The 14862-nt window shown below is 45.4% G+C and overlaps 1 protein-coding gene across 2 annotated transcripts; it reads left to right on the top strand.

Moving 5' to 3' along the window:
• Window positions 1–2713: 2713 nt before the first annotated feature.
• Window positions 2714–14607, top strand: LOC123446494. Of its 2 annotated transcripts, none has more exons than XM_045123072.1 (3): window positions 2714–2853; window positions 2924–3294; window positions 14409–14607. In XM_045123072.1, exons 1-3 carry the CDS (start codon window positions 2814–2816, stop codon window positions 14445–14447), a joined length of 450 nt encoding a protein of 149 aa, XP_044979007.1. In that variant the 5' UTR covers window positions 2714–2813; the 3' UTR covers window positions 14448–14607. The 2 variants fall into 2 exon arrangements, with proteins under 2 accessions (XP_044979007.1, XP_044979006.1); XM_045123071.1 differs by lacking the exon at window positions 14409–14607 and adding an exon at window positions 3984–4411 and having other exon boundaries at window positions 2738–2853.
• Window positions 14608–14862: the final 255 nt, after the last annotated feature.

Raw genomic sequence — 14862 nt, 5'->3', positions numbered from 1 at the left:
GCACATTCTTCATGTTGATGTCGTAGTCCTTGAGGGTTTGCTTCATCCACAACAGTCGAGCACAAAATGATCCAGTAACAATGTATTCAGCTTCCGTAGTGGAGAGTGATACGCTGTTCTGCTTCTTCATGGACCAACAGACTAAGGATCGTCCGAGGAAATGACATGTGCCTGATGTCGCGGGAATAAACCTGACAGTAGAGGTGTAGGGTATGAATGGAGAGGGCAGAGTCCTAGCTACGACAAGATTGTATGCAAGATGTATGAGTTCCGGCCCCTCTCTTGGAAGTAACAACCCTATGTCTCAGGTGCTTGGGAGCTCTTGCAGTGTGGGTTGTGTAATGCAGGGGGTGCGAACCCTTGTGCCAGAGGGGAGGGGTTGCTTATATAGAGTGCACCACCTATCATCAATACCTCAACATCTAAGGACTCGACCAATATGAGTTAAAGATATACGTTACTCATAACGTAAGTGGGTAATAAATGCTACTAAAGACCATTGGTTGAACGTGTGTCCGTTGGCCCTCGTGTGTGACTTCTGATCTTCAATACCGACTGGAATCCTTCTGAGTGTATATGGGTTGTCTAGTGGATGTAAATACAATGCAAGTGCCTTCGTACCGAGTGACTATTAAGCACCATATTCATCCAATCGGAATCTTCTGTGTGGCCCTTAGCCTAATAATGAGGTGCCCTTGGGTACGACATTTATGTCAGGCCTATGACGCTATCCTAGATACATATCCCCATCATTATCCCCCGAATGGATGGAGGTTCGAGTGAGGAAGGGGTCGACGCGAGTTCTTGTCGAGTCGTTCTGATCTTGGTCCTACTCCTGGGATTGATAAAACTTCGGGTCGACTAAAATCTTCGTCATTCGCCTTGATCAATTCTGTTCTGAAGTTTGCCCGAGTGATATCAGATGCTTGGGCTTACTCCGAGTGACTACCGGGATATTTTGATATGACTGATCAATGTGGCAGGTCCGGATCTTACGGGATTCGAAATTGTGGTTTCTGCGCGCCATGCGGTGATGGCGCAACTTCCAGGCAAGTGAAGCAACGACGCCTCGATTATTGCGCCGTCATCATCTCCATGTGTCACGTCTCCACTGATACCGGGATATCTTGAGATCTGGAGGTCCCACTAGTCTGACTCAGTCCGTTGCTTATATAAATGCAGTCGTGGCTAGGGTTACGGCTGCCCCTTGATCTCATCTTGCTGCTCCTCGTCCTTTGTCTCACCAGCCTTGCTCAATGTTCTCCTCACTACCACACGAAAGGAAAAACCTCCAAGCTGGAGCGCGCCAAGAAGGGCGACAAGGGGAGAAAGGTCGGTCGGACCGCAGTGCCGCCAGGGTGGATACAAGGGGATTTTCTCTCGTCCACTATGACGGAGGAGGATGTCTTGGGTCTCATTGAACACGAGATGGTGGCGGAGAAATCATGGAGACTGCGAGGGGAGGAGCTTGAACCACCACCTCGTGAGGGGGAACGGGTCCTCCTCCTCACTCATGTCGAGCGAGGTTTTTCTCTTCCTGCACACCATTTCTTTTGCAGTTTCCTCTTCTATTACGGGATTCAACTTCATCATCTTCGTCCCAACATTGTTGCATATCTTTCTACATTCATCACCTTGTGTGAGTGCTTTTTGGGCTGCCCTCGTCATTGGGGTTTGTTCAAGAAAATATTTACTGCCCGATCCCAAAAAGTGAAAAAAGCGAATCCTGAGGACACCCGGACCAATGTTATCCAATTGTGTGGTGGCATAGGAATTCAGAAGAGGAATAGGAGTAATTATCTTCCGATGACCCTCCCTGAATCAGTCAGGAACTAGCAGTCGTCATGGTTCTACTGCAATGATATTGCATCTCCGAACATGTCGACTGGCCTTCCCCCCTTCACCTTAGATCATCCGACTGCTCCTAGGATATTTACTATATTCGTGGATGAAAAGGCAGAAGTGGACATGTTGGCGGGTGAAGTGATTAACTTGGTGAGAAATGAGCTGACTGGTTTGGACCTGCTGGAGACGTTTCTCAGTCGGCGCATCCAACCTCTTCAGGCAATGGACCATTCCATGTGGCATTACACTGGTTCTGAAGATTCCACTCGGTCGCATCCAGAGGAAGTCAATGAAGAGACGATAAGCTAGTGGATCAGAAGCATCACTGGTCCTTGTGATAACCTCGTGGGATCTAGATGAGTCGCGCCATATTCTCCTGAGAATAAGCCGCGGAAGTTGGTAAGTTACATCTTTTCTGATTGTACTTATGCCTTCGTCGAGTGACTTCATATTCATCCAGTTGACTCTGTTATCTTTGTGCTCTGTGGGAATGGACCAACATACACTCTCCTGTGCCCAACGGGGAGCAGTTCGACCTTAGAGGAGAGAGTGAAGGTGGCACTTCCGATAGTGAGTATGTAGATGACAGCGAAGAGAGCGAAGACGCTTCAGAAGAAAGTGAGGAAGAATAATAATCTCCTACACGCCGAGAACCACGAACCAAGCAACGCCATGTCCCATTAGTTGTACCAAGTAAAATAGTCGCCTCCAGTAGTAGAAGTGTGAAGCGGGACCGAGCCGTCGCGCCCGACTCTGCGGAAAAGGCTACAAAACAGACGAAGCCTGACGCGTCAAAACTTCCAAAGGCTTTGCCGCGAATGAGAATCGCCGTGCCGGTTGCCTCAGTGTGAGTGTTTGTCTTTTTCATCTCGCCATTGTGTCTTTTCAAACTTCTCGTGACCGTGTGCAATTTGTTTGCCAGTGCTGCTATTTCGGTGTCTACTCCTAACGAGTCGGGAGAGGACTATATGGACCTCGACGTAGTGGATCAGCCCGCACCTCGACCAGGTATGATAAACATTAGCTTCACTCTGTTTTATATACTGGATCTGGACTAATTTTACAATCACCATTTCAGCTTCGGGTATCATTTTCTTGGATGACGATCCAGAGCCTCAACATACAGCTACGGAACAAACTCCTGCTGAGCCAGTTACATATGCACTCGGGAATCCTGTGACGCTTGTGTCGAATGCTTCTCCAGTTGGTTCGGGTGCTATGGTGACGGCCCCTCCGACTAGATCAACTATGGTAACCCAAGCTACGCCTGTCGTGATTCCCACTTCTTCATCAATTGCATTCTCTATGCATTGCGTCTCAGAGGAGCAGACTGGCGCTGCCAAAGAGGCGATGATCCAGGCCAAGATGATGATGCAACACACAAAGGAGGTGTTCGAGGCCAGGAAATTGGCGTATGACGCCAGCTCGGCACTCAAAGCGAACATCCGAGTAAGTTCCACTCTAAGTTATTTTCTGATTGAATCTCGTTTGTCAATCTGATTGAGTGTTGTCGATCTTGTCAATCTTGCTTTACACCCACTGAGGTTTGCCATATAGTAGGTTGTCCTTACTCTAGTGGGGCACGCTTAGTGAACCCACTTAAGATGTATGCTCTATTTTTGACTCGGTCAGGTCGGCCCAGGTATAGTTTTTCTTTATTCCAGTGGGGGCACTCTTAGTGCACCCACTGGGTGTAGTCCCCGAGACCATTGTCAAGTGCTTGCCTCGGCAATGGTCTAATTGAGAATGAGTAAATGCAGGACCCGGGCAAACTGGTTTGGCCGAGTAATTTTGTATCCAGTGGGGGTACGCTAAGTGCACCCACTGAGTGTAGTCCTGGAGACTAGTGTCGATCGTTTACGAAGGGCAGTAGTCTTAAGAACTTGGGTGGGTGCGGCGGGCCTCTAATCCAACTGTCGAATGACTTTTATTTTTCCGCTCGGAAGTAGAAAAATAATTGTGTCGAATGACTTGTATTTCTCCACTTAGAAGTAGAAAAATAATTGCGTCAAATGACTTGTATTTCTCCCCTGAGAAGTAGAAAAATAATTGTGTCAAATGACTTGTATTTATCCACTCGGAAGTTCAAAAATAATTGTGTCGAATGAAACTTATTTTTCCACTCGGATGTTTTTTAGAAGGCTTGCGAGATTGGGTCGCAGTATACCCAGATGGAATCTTAGAAGAACCAACTGAAGCTGAAGTGTGCTGCAATAAAAAAGGTGCTGGAAGACAAGGATCTAGTCCTTGCCAAGCAGAAGGAGAAGTCCAAAGCTGATGAACTGAAGCTTGCGTACTTCGATAAGTCGATGTCAGAAAATGAAAAAATGAAGAAAGAAAGAGATGAGTGGGCAAAGAAGCTTAACTCTATGGCAAAGAGGGGCAATGCCATAGAAACTTTTGTAAAAGATTTCCTGGCGAAGATGCTTGCGTCCCTCATTGCCGAGTGAGTCATTACACTTTTCGTCGAATGATATGCAGCTGATGCTTCATTTTTCTTGTTCCACAGAATTATGTCCTGACTTCGAGAAAGAGACTTTCTAGGTAGAGCCATACTTGGACCCCATCAAGTTTCCTATTCCTGATGACTTGGCCGTAGACATGTATCGCCTCAACTGCCGCCTCGTGAAAGTTCAAGGGTACTTCACTCGACTCCGAGCTGCTGTTGGAGGAATCGACAAAGAGCTATGGCCTAAAGATACATTCCTCATCGATCTGGAAGCTTTGATGGAGCACCTGTGTTGGGTTCGTGAGAGAGTCCAAGCGTGGAAGAAATCTGTTGCTTGGTGCGGGGATGATGTTACTCTTTCTCTCGTCAGGGGCCACTGTGTGTGTGCGTGTAAATTTTTGTGGATCGCTGTCTCAATGACATGCGGGGCCACCGCTCTTAAAACGTTTAAAGTTCAGTAAGGAAAATGAAAGCAAAATAATAATAATAATAATTAATCGGTAAATCATTAAGTTAATTAATTAATTAACTAGTGAATTAATTAATTAGATAATTAATTGTTAGTAATCGGATTAAGAGTAAATCAATAAACTACGTAAACTGGTTAATATAGGTAAATAAAATATCCTAATCAGTGTATGACAAGTGGGTCCCTTTCCCTTTAATTTATCGGGTTAACCTTTAGCTAACGTTAATAATAAATGTGCCTATGACATGCGGCCCGACTGGTCAGTTGACCAGTCAACTATTGATGTTAGTGTGACATCGTGCTGATGTCATAATTGCTTTGAATCAATTTATTAAATCTGTTTTTAATTCCTAAATAGTTAATAAAACTTTAAAAATTAATATAAAATAATCCGTAAGTCAGATCAAAATACTTTCAACATGATAGTTGATCAGCAGTACGAGATAAATCCGGATACACGGTCCATTCGTGTGTCACACGTCCCTAGCATAGCAAATATGGAACTTTTCCATCATTTTCCGTGTGACCGGTAGCAACCCGAGACCCGGAAAATATCGTCAGATATTCTTCCGACCCGTCTATGACGGATGTTGCTGCGTTAGCTCATGTCTAGCCTGCATCATGCCATGTCATGCATTGTGTTACACCGTTGCTATTATTTATTGTTTGTTCCCCCTCTTCTCACCGGTAGACCCCGAGACTGACGCTGCTGCCGGGTACATCTACGACCCTGCCGATCAGTCCTTTGCCGCAGAGCAGCAAGTCAAGCAAAATCCCCCCTTGATCATTCCTATATCGCCTATTTCTTTCTTCCTACTTCTTGCATTAGTATTTTGCTACTGTTGTAGTTAGCTCCTATATCTGATGCATAGCCTAATTTTGATGAACTGCTACTTTCAGCACTGTACTTTAATCTGCTTAGTATAGGTGGAGCAGTCATCCCCTCTGACCCCGTAGTCCAGTTGCCCCGCTTGTTTTCAAATCTCGATCCCTGATCGACGAGCCAGACCCGACACAACACATACACCCCCTTAGTTGTACGATGCTACAAAGATACTATCGAGTACCGAGGGTGACGCTTTGCTACGTACCCGTGATGATATCTCTGTAGTATAGCTAGTCGGTCGTGGTTATCGAGGGTGATTCCTCTTTCACCATTCCCGATGATGCCTCTGTCGTGCAACCCCTCATGTGTGGGACCCCCGAGGGTGATTCCTCTAAGCCCACCTTGACGGATACATCGTTTGGAATCCAACGAGGGTGATACCTCGGATTCCCCCCGATGTTATAACCACACAGTTACTCGACCATGTTACTCGGACCATTGGTGATTAGATGTTAGTCGGGTGGATTCCCGCGAGATTGTGATGGTGGCCTAATTAAAATTATAATGGATTCGGGTATTTGATCTGGGTTGGTCGGAGACCTTTTCGCACTAACCGGCTACGCGGGAAGAATTATGGGTACTCGGCATCGCAGTATCAGCCGAAGCTTTTCAGATGTCAGCAATGTAGCGGCGCACGCCCGAGTGGTCCCGAGATGCATCACGCTTGTGATTAAGGGATGCTAGGACTGACGTTGGCCGCCCATGCCACGTGCAGGAGCGAGAAGGGGAACTGGGCCCGCGAACCCTTTGTGCTTAGGAGTTAGACCGGCGGACTGGCCTCTCTATTGTGTCTTAGGTGGGGCTGCGACGTGTCGATATTCCGAGGCCGGGCATGACCCAGAAAAGTCTGTCCGGCCAGATTGTGATAGTGGCTGCACACATCACATGACTGGTGACAAAAGCTTGCTGATGAATATGCCACTAACTCCATCACTCCTGAAGAAAATCACTTATGCTGACAAAGGTAAAAGCAAGGTATTGGGACTTGGCAAAGTGGCTATTTCCAAGGACACGCACATGGACAAAGTGATGCTTGTTGAATCCCTTGGGTTTAAACTCATGTCAGTCTCAATGCTTTGTAATCTTGACATGGTTGTTATCTTTCGAAGATATAGATGTGTTGTCATCATGGAATCTGACAGATCCAAAGTCTTCGAAGGTGTTAGAAGAGGGGATTTGTACATTGTTGAGTTTTCTACAGGTCCTCAACCAGCCACTTGCTTACTAGCAAAAACTTCAGAAGGGTGTCTATGGCATCGAAGACTTGGTCATGCAGGCATGAGGAATTTGCTCACGATTGCGAAGAAGAAGCATGTCATCGGCATCGAATCAGTCAAATTCCTCAAGGACCACCTCTGCGGTGCTTGTGAGTCTGGGAAAATGACCAGATCCAAGCACCCCTCGAAGACCATCAAGACCACTACTCGTCCATTTGAATTGCTTCACATGGATCTATTTGGACCTACTCATTATGCCACTCTAACAAATGATGCATCTTTATATGGCTTTGTCATAGTTGATGATTATTCCAGATACACTTGGGTGCATATCATTTTGTATAAAACAGAAGTGCAGGAAGTCTTCGAACGATTTTCCTCAAGGGCCTCGACGAACTTCGGCGTCAAGATCAAACACATCAGGAGTGATAATGGAACAGAATTCAAAAACACTAGTCTCGATAATTATCTTGATGAACTTGGTATTACTCACGAATTGTCTACTCCTTATACTCCTCAACAGAATGGCATCGTCGAAAGGAAAAACAGGACTCTGGTTGAGATGGCATGAACCATGCTTGAAGAATACCACACTCCTCGTCGTTTCTAGCCTGAAGCAATCAACACTTCTTGCCATATTATCAACAGGGTATATCTTCACAAATTCCTCAAGAAAACCTCATATGAACTCCTCATTGACAAGAAACCCAATGTAAGTTATTTCAAAGTTTTCGTTGCAAAATGCTAGATTAGAGATCCTCACCATAGCTCAAAGTTTGCACGTAAAGCACATGAGGGTTTTATGCTTGGTTACGGAAAGGACTCGCACACCTACACAGGCCTCAACACCTATCACAACAAGGTTGTTTAAACTGTAGATGTGCGGTTCGATGAAACTAATGGCTCGCAAAGAGAACAATTGCCTCCTGGTCCAGATAAGCTGTCTCCTGAGGAAGCAATAAAGCTCAAAGCTACTGAAGACATTGTTCCTACTGAGGAAATTACTGAAGAAATCATTCCCAGCACTGATGAAAATCAAGAAGATGCTCCTAAGGAAATTGCTCCAGAACCAATTCCTCAGCCCAGACGAAATTCTCAACCAGCTCATCCGAGGATTGCAAATGAAGTAGAACTTGACAAAATCCTCGATGACATCAACGCGCTAGGTCCTCTCACTCGCTCAAAAGCTTCACACTTAGTTAACTTTTGTGGGCATTCTTCCTTTGTGTCTATCACAGAACCTTCAAAAGTTGCTGAGGCTTTCATGGAACCGGAGTGGATTCAAGCCATGCAAGACGAACTTCTTCAATTCAAGCTGAATAATGTATGGGAGCTCGTCAAACGACCATATCCTCGCAAGCACAATATCATCGGCACCAAGTGGATTTTCCAAAACAAGCAAGATGAGGATGGTCAAGTGGTGAGGAATAAGGCACGACTTATAGCCCAAGGCTACACACAGGTTGAAGGAATTTATTTCGATGAAACTTTTGCACCTGTTGCTAGACTTGAAGCTATTTGAATACTAATTGCTTATGCTAATCATCATCACATTATCTTATATCAAATGGATGTGAAAAGTGTATTCTTCAGTGGTAAGCTTGAGGAAGAAGTATATATTGCTCAGCCCCCAGGTTTTGAGTATCCAAAGAATCCATACAAAGTCGTCAGACTCAAAACGACGCTCTATGGTCTCAAGCAAGCCCCTTGGGCGTGGTACGATACATTGAAGGAATTCCTCATGAAGAAAGGCTTCAAACCTGGTTCACTCGATCCAACTCTTTTTACTAAATCCTATGATAATGAACTATTTGTGTGCCAGATATATGTCGATGACATCATATTTGGTTGTACTGACAAACGTTAAAGTGATGAATTTGCTTACATGATGAGTGAAGAATATCAGATGTCTATGGTGGGTAGCTGAAATTCTTCTTAGGTCTTCACATTCATCAACAACGCAATGGTATCTTCATATCACAGGAGAAATACCTCAAGGATGTTCTGAGGAAATTCGACATGCATGAATGCAAAGGTGCCAAGACTCCCATGTCTACCAACGACCACCTCTACACTGATGAAAATGGTAAAGAATTTGATCATCACTTATATCGCTCCATGATTGGCTCTTTACTGTATTTGTGTGCATCTAGGCCAGATATAATGCTTAGTGTTTGCATGTGTGCATGTTTTCAAGCAAAACCGAAGGAATCAGACCATAAGGCTATGAAGCATATTCTTTGATACTTAGCTCACACACCAACACTAGGGTTATGGTACCCCAAGGGCTCAAATCTTCATCTTGTGGGATATTCTTATTCTGACTATGCTGGTGACCGTGTGGATCGCAAGTCAACTCCTCGCACATGTTATTTCCTCAGAAGATCTTTAGTGTGCTGGTCCTCAAAGAAGCAGAACTGCATTTCTCTCTCCACTGCCGAAGCTGAGTACATTGCTGCTGGTTCATGCTGTGCTCAATTGCTATGGATGAAGCAAACCCTCAAGGACTACGGCATCAACATGAAGAATGTGCCTCTCTGCTTCGACAATGAGAGTGCAATCAAGTTTCCATACAACCCAGTACAACACTCGAAGACTAAGCACATCCAGATTCGTCATCAATTTCTTTGGGACCATGTCATCAAGGGAAATATCCTCATCGACCATGTGAAGACTGACGATCAACTAGCAGATATCTTCACTAAGCCCTTGGATGAGAAAAGGTTTTGCAAGTTGCGGTGTGAGCTAAATATCTTAGAATCTTCAAATGTTTTGTAAAAACATGCACACAACCTAACACTTACGCAAAATTGATGACTTAGATGTGCAACACACGAAGAATTGATTTTGTTCAACCAATGAAGAACATCACTCTTAGTGTGAGGAAATTAATGAAGAAATTGATTCCCAGGGCCCTACGACAATTGTACGCGGCGCCTGAAGTCATCATTCTTATACGGTGGGTCACGCCACCACCCAACTTTGAAATTCCTCAAGTTGAAGTTCTTCAAAGTTGTTTTTCCTCAAAGTTGATTTTCTTCAAAGTTGTTTTTCTTCAAACTTGTTTTTCTTCAAAGTTGAAATTAATCAAAATGATGATGTGTCACAAAATTCTCAAGTTCGTCAAAATCGTCAAAACACTTGATGTTTTTCATTTTCCTATATATATATATATATATATATATATATATATATATAGACTGTGATTTGAAAGTCCTCAACAGCATTCACTTATTGCTATTTCTTCAACTCGATATTTCATCTATGTGAATGTGATCGGATCCTACTTCCCCTCTATGCTATACTCACCCAGTCTATTCAATTCTTCATATGCCCTCTACTTAAAACTTTGTTCAAAATCCTCACTGCGTCCTTGTCAGCTGATGATTTTGAACATAATACTCAAATCCTCAAAAATGATTTTTTATATTGATACACAGTAACTGAACCCCACTTCCCACGATCAGATAAGCACAATCTCCACCGCATTAAACGGTTGCTACATGTAACACCCCGGTTTGCGCTCCCTGATTTTTTTCATTTGCCGGATTTAACCCTCGTCTTTTTTTTCTCGGTGTTATCGGATTTCTTTCACCCTGGGAATGTGAAGATGGTCATCTAGCCTTGCCTTCCCAAAAATTCTCCCAGTCTAGCCTTTCCACCCAAGATATCTTCTCGGGGTTTTGCCGTCAAAACCCTACCTTCCGAATTGCCGGAAGGGAAACCCTGATCTCTCCTGTTTCAAAGGAACCCCAATTTCCTTTGACCTTTTGACTCCCAAACCTTTTACCAATGATCATCCCCTATCTTTTAACCCTGGATATGCCAAAAATATTGCTAAGTCATTTGCAATATTTTTGATTTATAATTAATTCCTTTTTCTGTTAGTTGAAGGAATTAAATCCAGAAAAATAGCTATCCATCTCCAAAGCTTATGCCAACTTGTGGAGGTATTCTTTGTGATTGTATTGAGCTCCCATAAAATATTGGCCATCATAGAATAAAGGAAAATTGCCTTTTCCTCGTTAATGCCAATATTGCATATTGGGCACTTTCTAAAGGAACTACGATTTTGGCTGCCATGAAAAATCCAAAATAATTTGTGGAGCTTCTCCTATCCATATCTTCCCCAATTCCATCAAGATCCCAAGCATCATAGTTCAAATTTTGAGCACAACATCGAATTGCAAATTCTGTCCAGTTGGGAAATTTACAATTGGAAGTGCTCTATACCTTGATCTCCTTGAGCTGAAACTTTTCATGGTGGTTTATATTGTTAAATCACTAGTGAATACCAAAAACCACGTACATCCCTTTCTTAATTGTTGTCCAAGAAATTCTCCTAAGTTTCTACCTATTTGGAAGCTTTGTGAAGGAACTACCATGTAGGCATTCCCAAATAAGCTGAATTTTTTCCAGCATGTCCATATATTCAAATAAACCCTTCTCCCCAAATTTGAGCGAAATCCATGTAACCATTTGAGCCTAGCTTCAAATTCTAGTTTCTGGACCAGTTTGTGGTTTGTGAAGGAAGTGTATGCCAACAGGGTCCACAAGACTTGAAATTTTGCAAGCTTCTAGTTCTTCCTATCCTATTTCATTGTGACAAAGATGCAACTCTAATTATCCACTCATTTCCCCAGAAACCACCAAAACACCTTCATATCAGAATCTGTTTTGGCAAGTTTCATCTTCCCCCGAGCCTTCCAGCTCATTCCAACTCCCCATCTTATCTCCAGGAGCAGTGAGGGTGCTGTTGGACATGATTGGACATGCAGGAGATGTCAAATCTGGTTGTGCACGTGGTGATTACCGGCAGAGCGCGCCAAATGCAAGCTTTGTGAATTTGGGCCCTCGGACACGTCCGTTTCCTCCTCCTCTTGCGTTCCATCCATGTCTAGTAACCATCCCGTGTTTGTGCGGTCCTTTCCCCCCCCCCTGTTCCTCGCCATGGATGCCTCTGCCGACATCGGAGCATCGCCGATCTTCCCGGAGCTTCGGCCACCTTCCCTTGCCTTCTAGAGCCCTCTTCCTCGGCTATATAAGGCACTCCCTAGAACCCTCTGCGGGCCACCTGCATCCCCAGCCTTCTCCTCCAAGCCCCGTAGCTCCTGCCCTCTCCAACGGCCTACGGTCGCCGCTATTTCCCCTCAGTCCAATCCTGCGCCCTCGCCCTTTCCCATTCCTTCCCTTGCGCAAGTGGCGTTCCTTGGGATCTTGAGGATCTGCTGCCACCCTCCTCATGGTCGGAGGAGCCCCGTCGGCGCGGTCCCTCTTGCCCTCTCCGGCCGCCTGACCCGCTCCATGGCAACGGTACTTCAAGCCGCCTCAAGCGAGCACAAGGCCACCAGCAGGTCCGGCCCAACGCGGCTGAGCCGTTCCGCCCGTCGGCTGGCCCTCTCGGGCGACGAGACGGCAAGACCCTCCGGCGCCCGATCTCCCTGCTCCCTGTCGGGAGGTAGAAGAAGAAGCCAGGGAGGGAGAGAGAGAAGCTGGGTTGGGTCCCGCATGTAAGGGAGAGAGAGATGAGTGGATAGCGTGGGACCCGTGTGTCAGTAGGAGAGAGAGGAGAGAGAAGGGACCTGATAGGTGGGCCCCGACCCCACCTGTCGGTGAGAGAGAGTCACCGCCAGCGTGGATAAGTGGAAGCGCATTTTTAAAAAGGCACTTTCCGTTAGCAGAAAGCGTATTTCTAAAGAAAGTGCAAGCGGCTGTGCTCCTAGGGACCTGATTGCAATTATTTCAATTACAGATTGGTCGCCGGTCTTCTTTCGTTCGTATTTTTTCGCTCCGGACTCCGATCGAGGTGAAACCAACGCTTGCGTCTTCGTCTCTTCAAGCCCGTCATGTTGGTAACATTTTCACAAGGTGGTAACACAGTGAAAATGACCACTTTGCCCTTGGCTCCAATCAGCCCCCTTCGAGAGAGAACCGTGCCGGCGATCCTTTCTGTGGACTCTCCGCAACTCTCTCGGGTGTATTCTGCAACCGAGGCAAGCCGACCACCTGACATATGCCCTGAAGCTTTCCTCTGTGTTGTTCCTACATGTTTAATTAATAAGCTTATGATTGTATGTATAGTAACGTGTGGTACGTGACTCTGACGAACCGTTGCTCGCATTTCCTTCAGTGACGGCACCACGCCCGAGTCTGAGCTGCTTTTGGCCGTCCGGGGTGGATGCCGACTTTATTATTCTCTCGTCGACAGCTAGCTCGTGTTCTGAGCTGCTTTTCGGCCGTCGCGGGCAGCTGGTGAATTTCTTTCCATGGCAGTGACCCCATGCTCTGAGTTGTTCTTCGGCCGTCTTAGGGAACTGCTACATTATTCTTATCAACACCGCCTCATGCTCTGTGCTACTTTCCACCCGTCTTGAGCCAAGGTTGAGTTATTCCGGTAACGTCCCAGATATGTGTGGTAAAGACCGTTCTGGTGGCTACCAATTTAATTGTCGGTTTTATGCGAGGGTTCCGAGGGTCTACTTTAGAGTTAGAGCTTGTAAAGTAATAACTTGTCATTTACATACTGTCTTATTAATGTCTCATAATATAGAAATATGTTGTGGTGTTTCTACCGTTGTTATTTCATGCATAATAATCATCATGTTAAGTCATTCTTGACAACAACAATGCTTGATACATGTGTTGTTTAAACCAAACCTAATGGGTTGATCTAGAGTCACCTGTCCAGGCTTATCCGTGCAACCACATTTGCCGTTATGAGACGGCCGTGACTAGGGCTGATCACGTGACCTTTCACCGGTACTTCCAAAGAGGGAGGATTATGCACGCGTGCTACCCTAATCAGGTGGGCGGTGATAATCATGTGAGCCTAGTTCAGTTGTTTTAGGCCCGTCCCCGGTTGGGACAGTTTAGTTTGGCCATGACGGTGGTAGGTGTCATGAGGACACAGGGCCACCGAGGGCAAGACTCCGGGGGAGTGATTGCTGGGGATACGATGAAAGAGTCACGGGTTAGGCAGATTTCATTGAAGCAATGCTGATCCACCCGAATGGGATCACGAGGTCAGTGCTTCATAGTGTGGGAAAAGTGTGCAACCTATGCAGATTGTCAAATCTATTCAAATAGCCGAGTCGACGGTATTGGATAGCCCGACCAGACCTCAGTAGGTGATCAACTGTAAGAGTGATGATAATGATGGAAGAACTCGTCTGGTGTAGACATCGGAAGATATCCGGTATATGAGATGTTAGCGATGAGATGGCTATGAGATGAGTGGTCGATGACCACATGAGTTGGATTGGATCAAATTCAGACTCAATCATGAGAATAGTCGGAGTATAAATCATTTTTCTAATATGCTTTACCTTATCGCATTTACTTTAGAAGTTGTCTTGCTAGATAACCCTGTTATACCTTGATAATTAACCTTGCTAGATAGGTATGCTATGTCATGATGATTAATATAGCTCTAATAACAAATGCATGCTTGAATGCCATAGATTGCTTTGCTCAGTGTATGTGTTAGTTTGGCTTTGCTTGCGAGTACATTCAACAGTACTCAGCAGCTTTTAACGTGGCCAGGTTCACATAAGGATTCGTCGTTCGTCGCCAAGGAGATAGAGCGTTTGCAGGCTAGGAGCGTAACCGAGTCAGATCCCAATGGATTGGAGCCGCACCAGGACCGTGCTGCCTTAGATAGAGCTTTTCTCCGCTGCCATCACCCTTGTAGTTCATCATGTAAAACTCTTATATTCATCAATGGAAATGCCTATGTTCATGATACCTCTTGTAAACGTGCATGCTCGAGTGATTTCCTGGGCTGGTATGTGCGGCGACCGTCTGGCTACGGTGGTAATCAGGCAAAGCTCCACACTACATGTGTCCTGCGAAGACGAAAGGGCAGGGGTAGTTCGGTCCAAAAGAATCGGCCGGACAGTTGTCACCTCAGCTATAAATATGTCCTTACCCCCTCCAAAAAAAACTCTTCGTTCTCTCTCGACCTCCTCTATGCTACAGCAAAGACCTATCACCACCG

The sequence above is a fragment of the Hordeum vulgare genome, chromosome 4H, assembly GCF_904849725.1.
Source record: "Hordeum vulgare subsp. vulgare chromosome 4H, MorexV3_pseudomolecules_assembly, whole genome shotgun sequence".
Classification (NCBI taxonomy): Eukaryota; Viridiplantae; Streptophyta; class Magnoliopsida; order Poales; family Poaceae; genus Hordeum; species Hordeum vulgare.
The sequence above is the reverse complement of the archived record's forward strand: the minus strand, read 5'-3'. Positions and strand labels throughout refer to the sequence as shown.

Bases quoted from the DNA above. Each gene is read 5' to 3' on its own strand.
- LOC123446494 (XM_045123071.1), top strand. From the start codon at position 2,814: ATGGACCTCGACGTAGTGGATCAGCCCGCACCTCGACCAG. The intron at 2,854-2,923 runs GTATGATAAACA...TCACCATTTCAG, and splicing joins TCAGCCCGCACCTCGACCAG to CTTCGGGTATCATTTTCTTG. The intron at 3,295-3,983 runs GTAAGTTCCACT...GATGTTTTTTAG, and splicing joins CACTCAAAGCGAACATCCGA to AAGGCTTGCGAGATTGGGTC.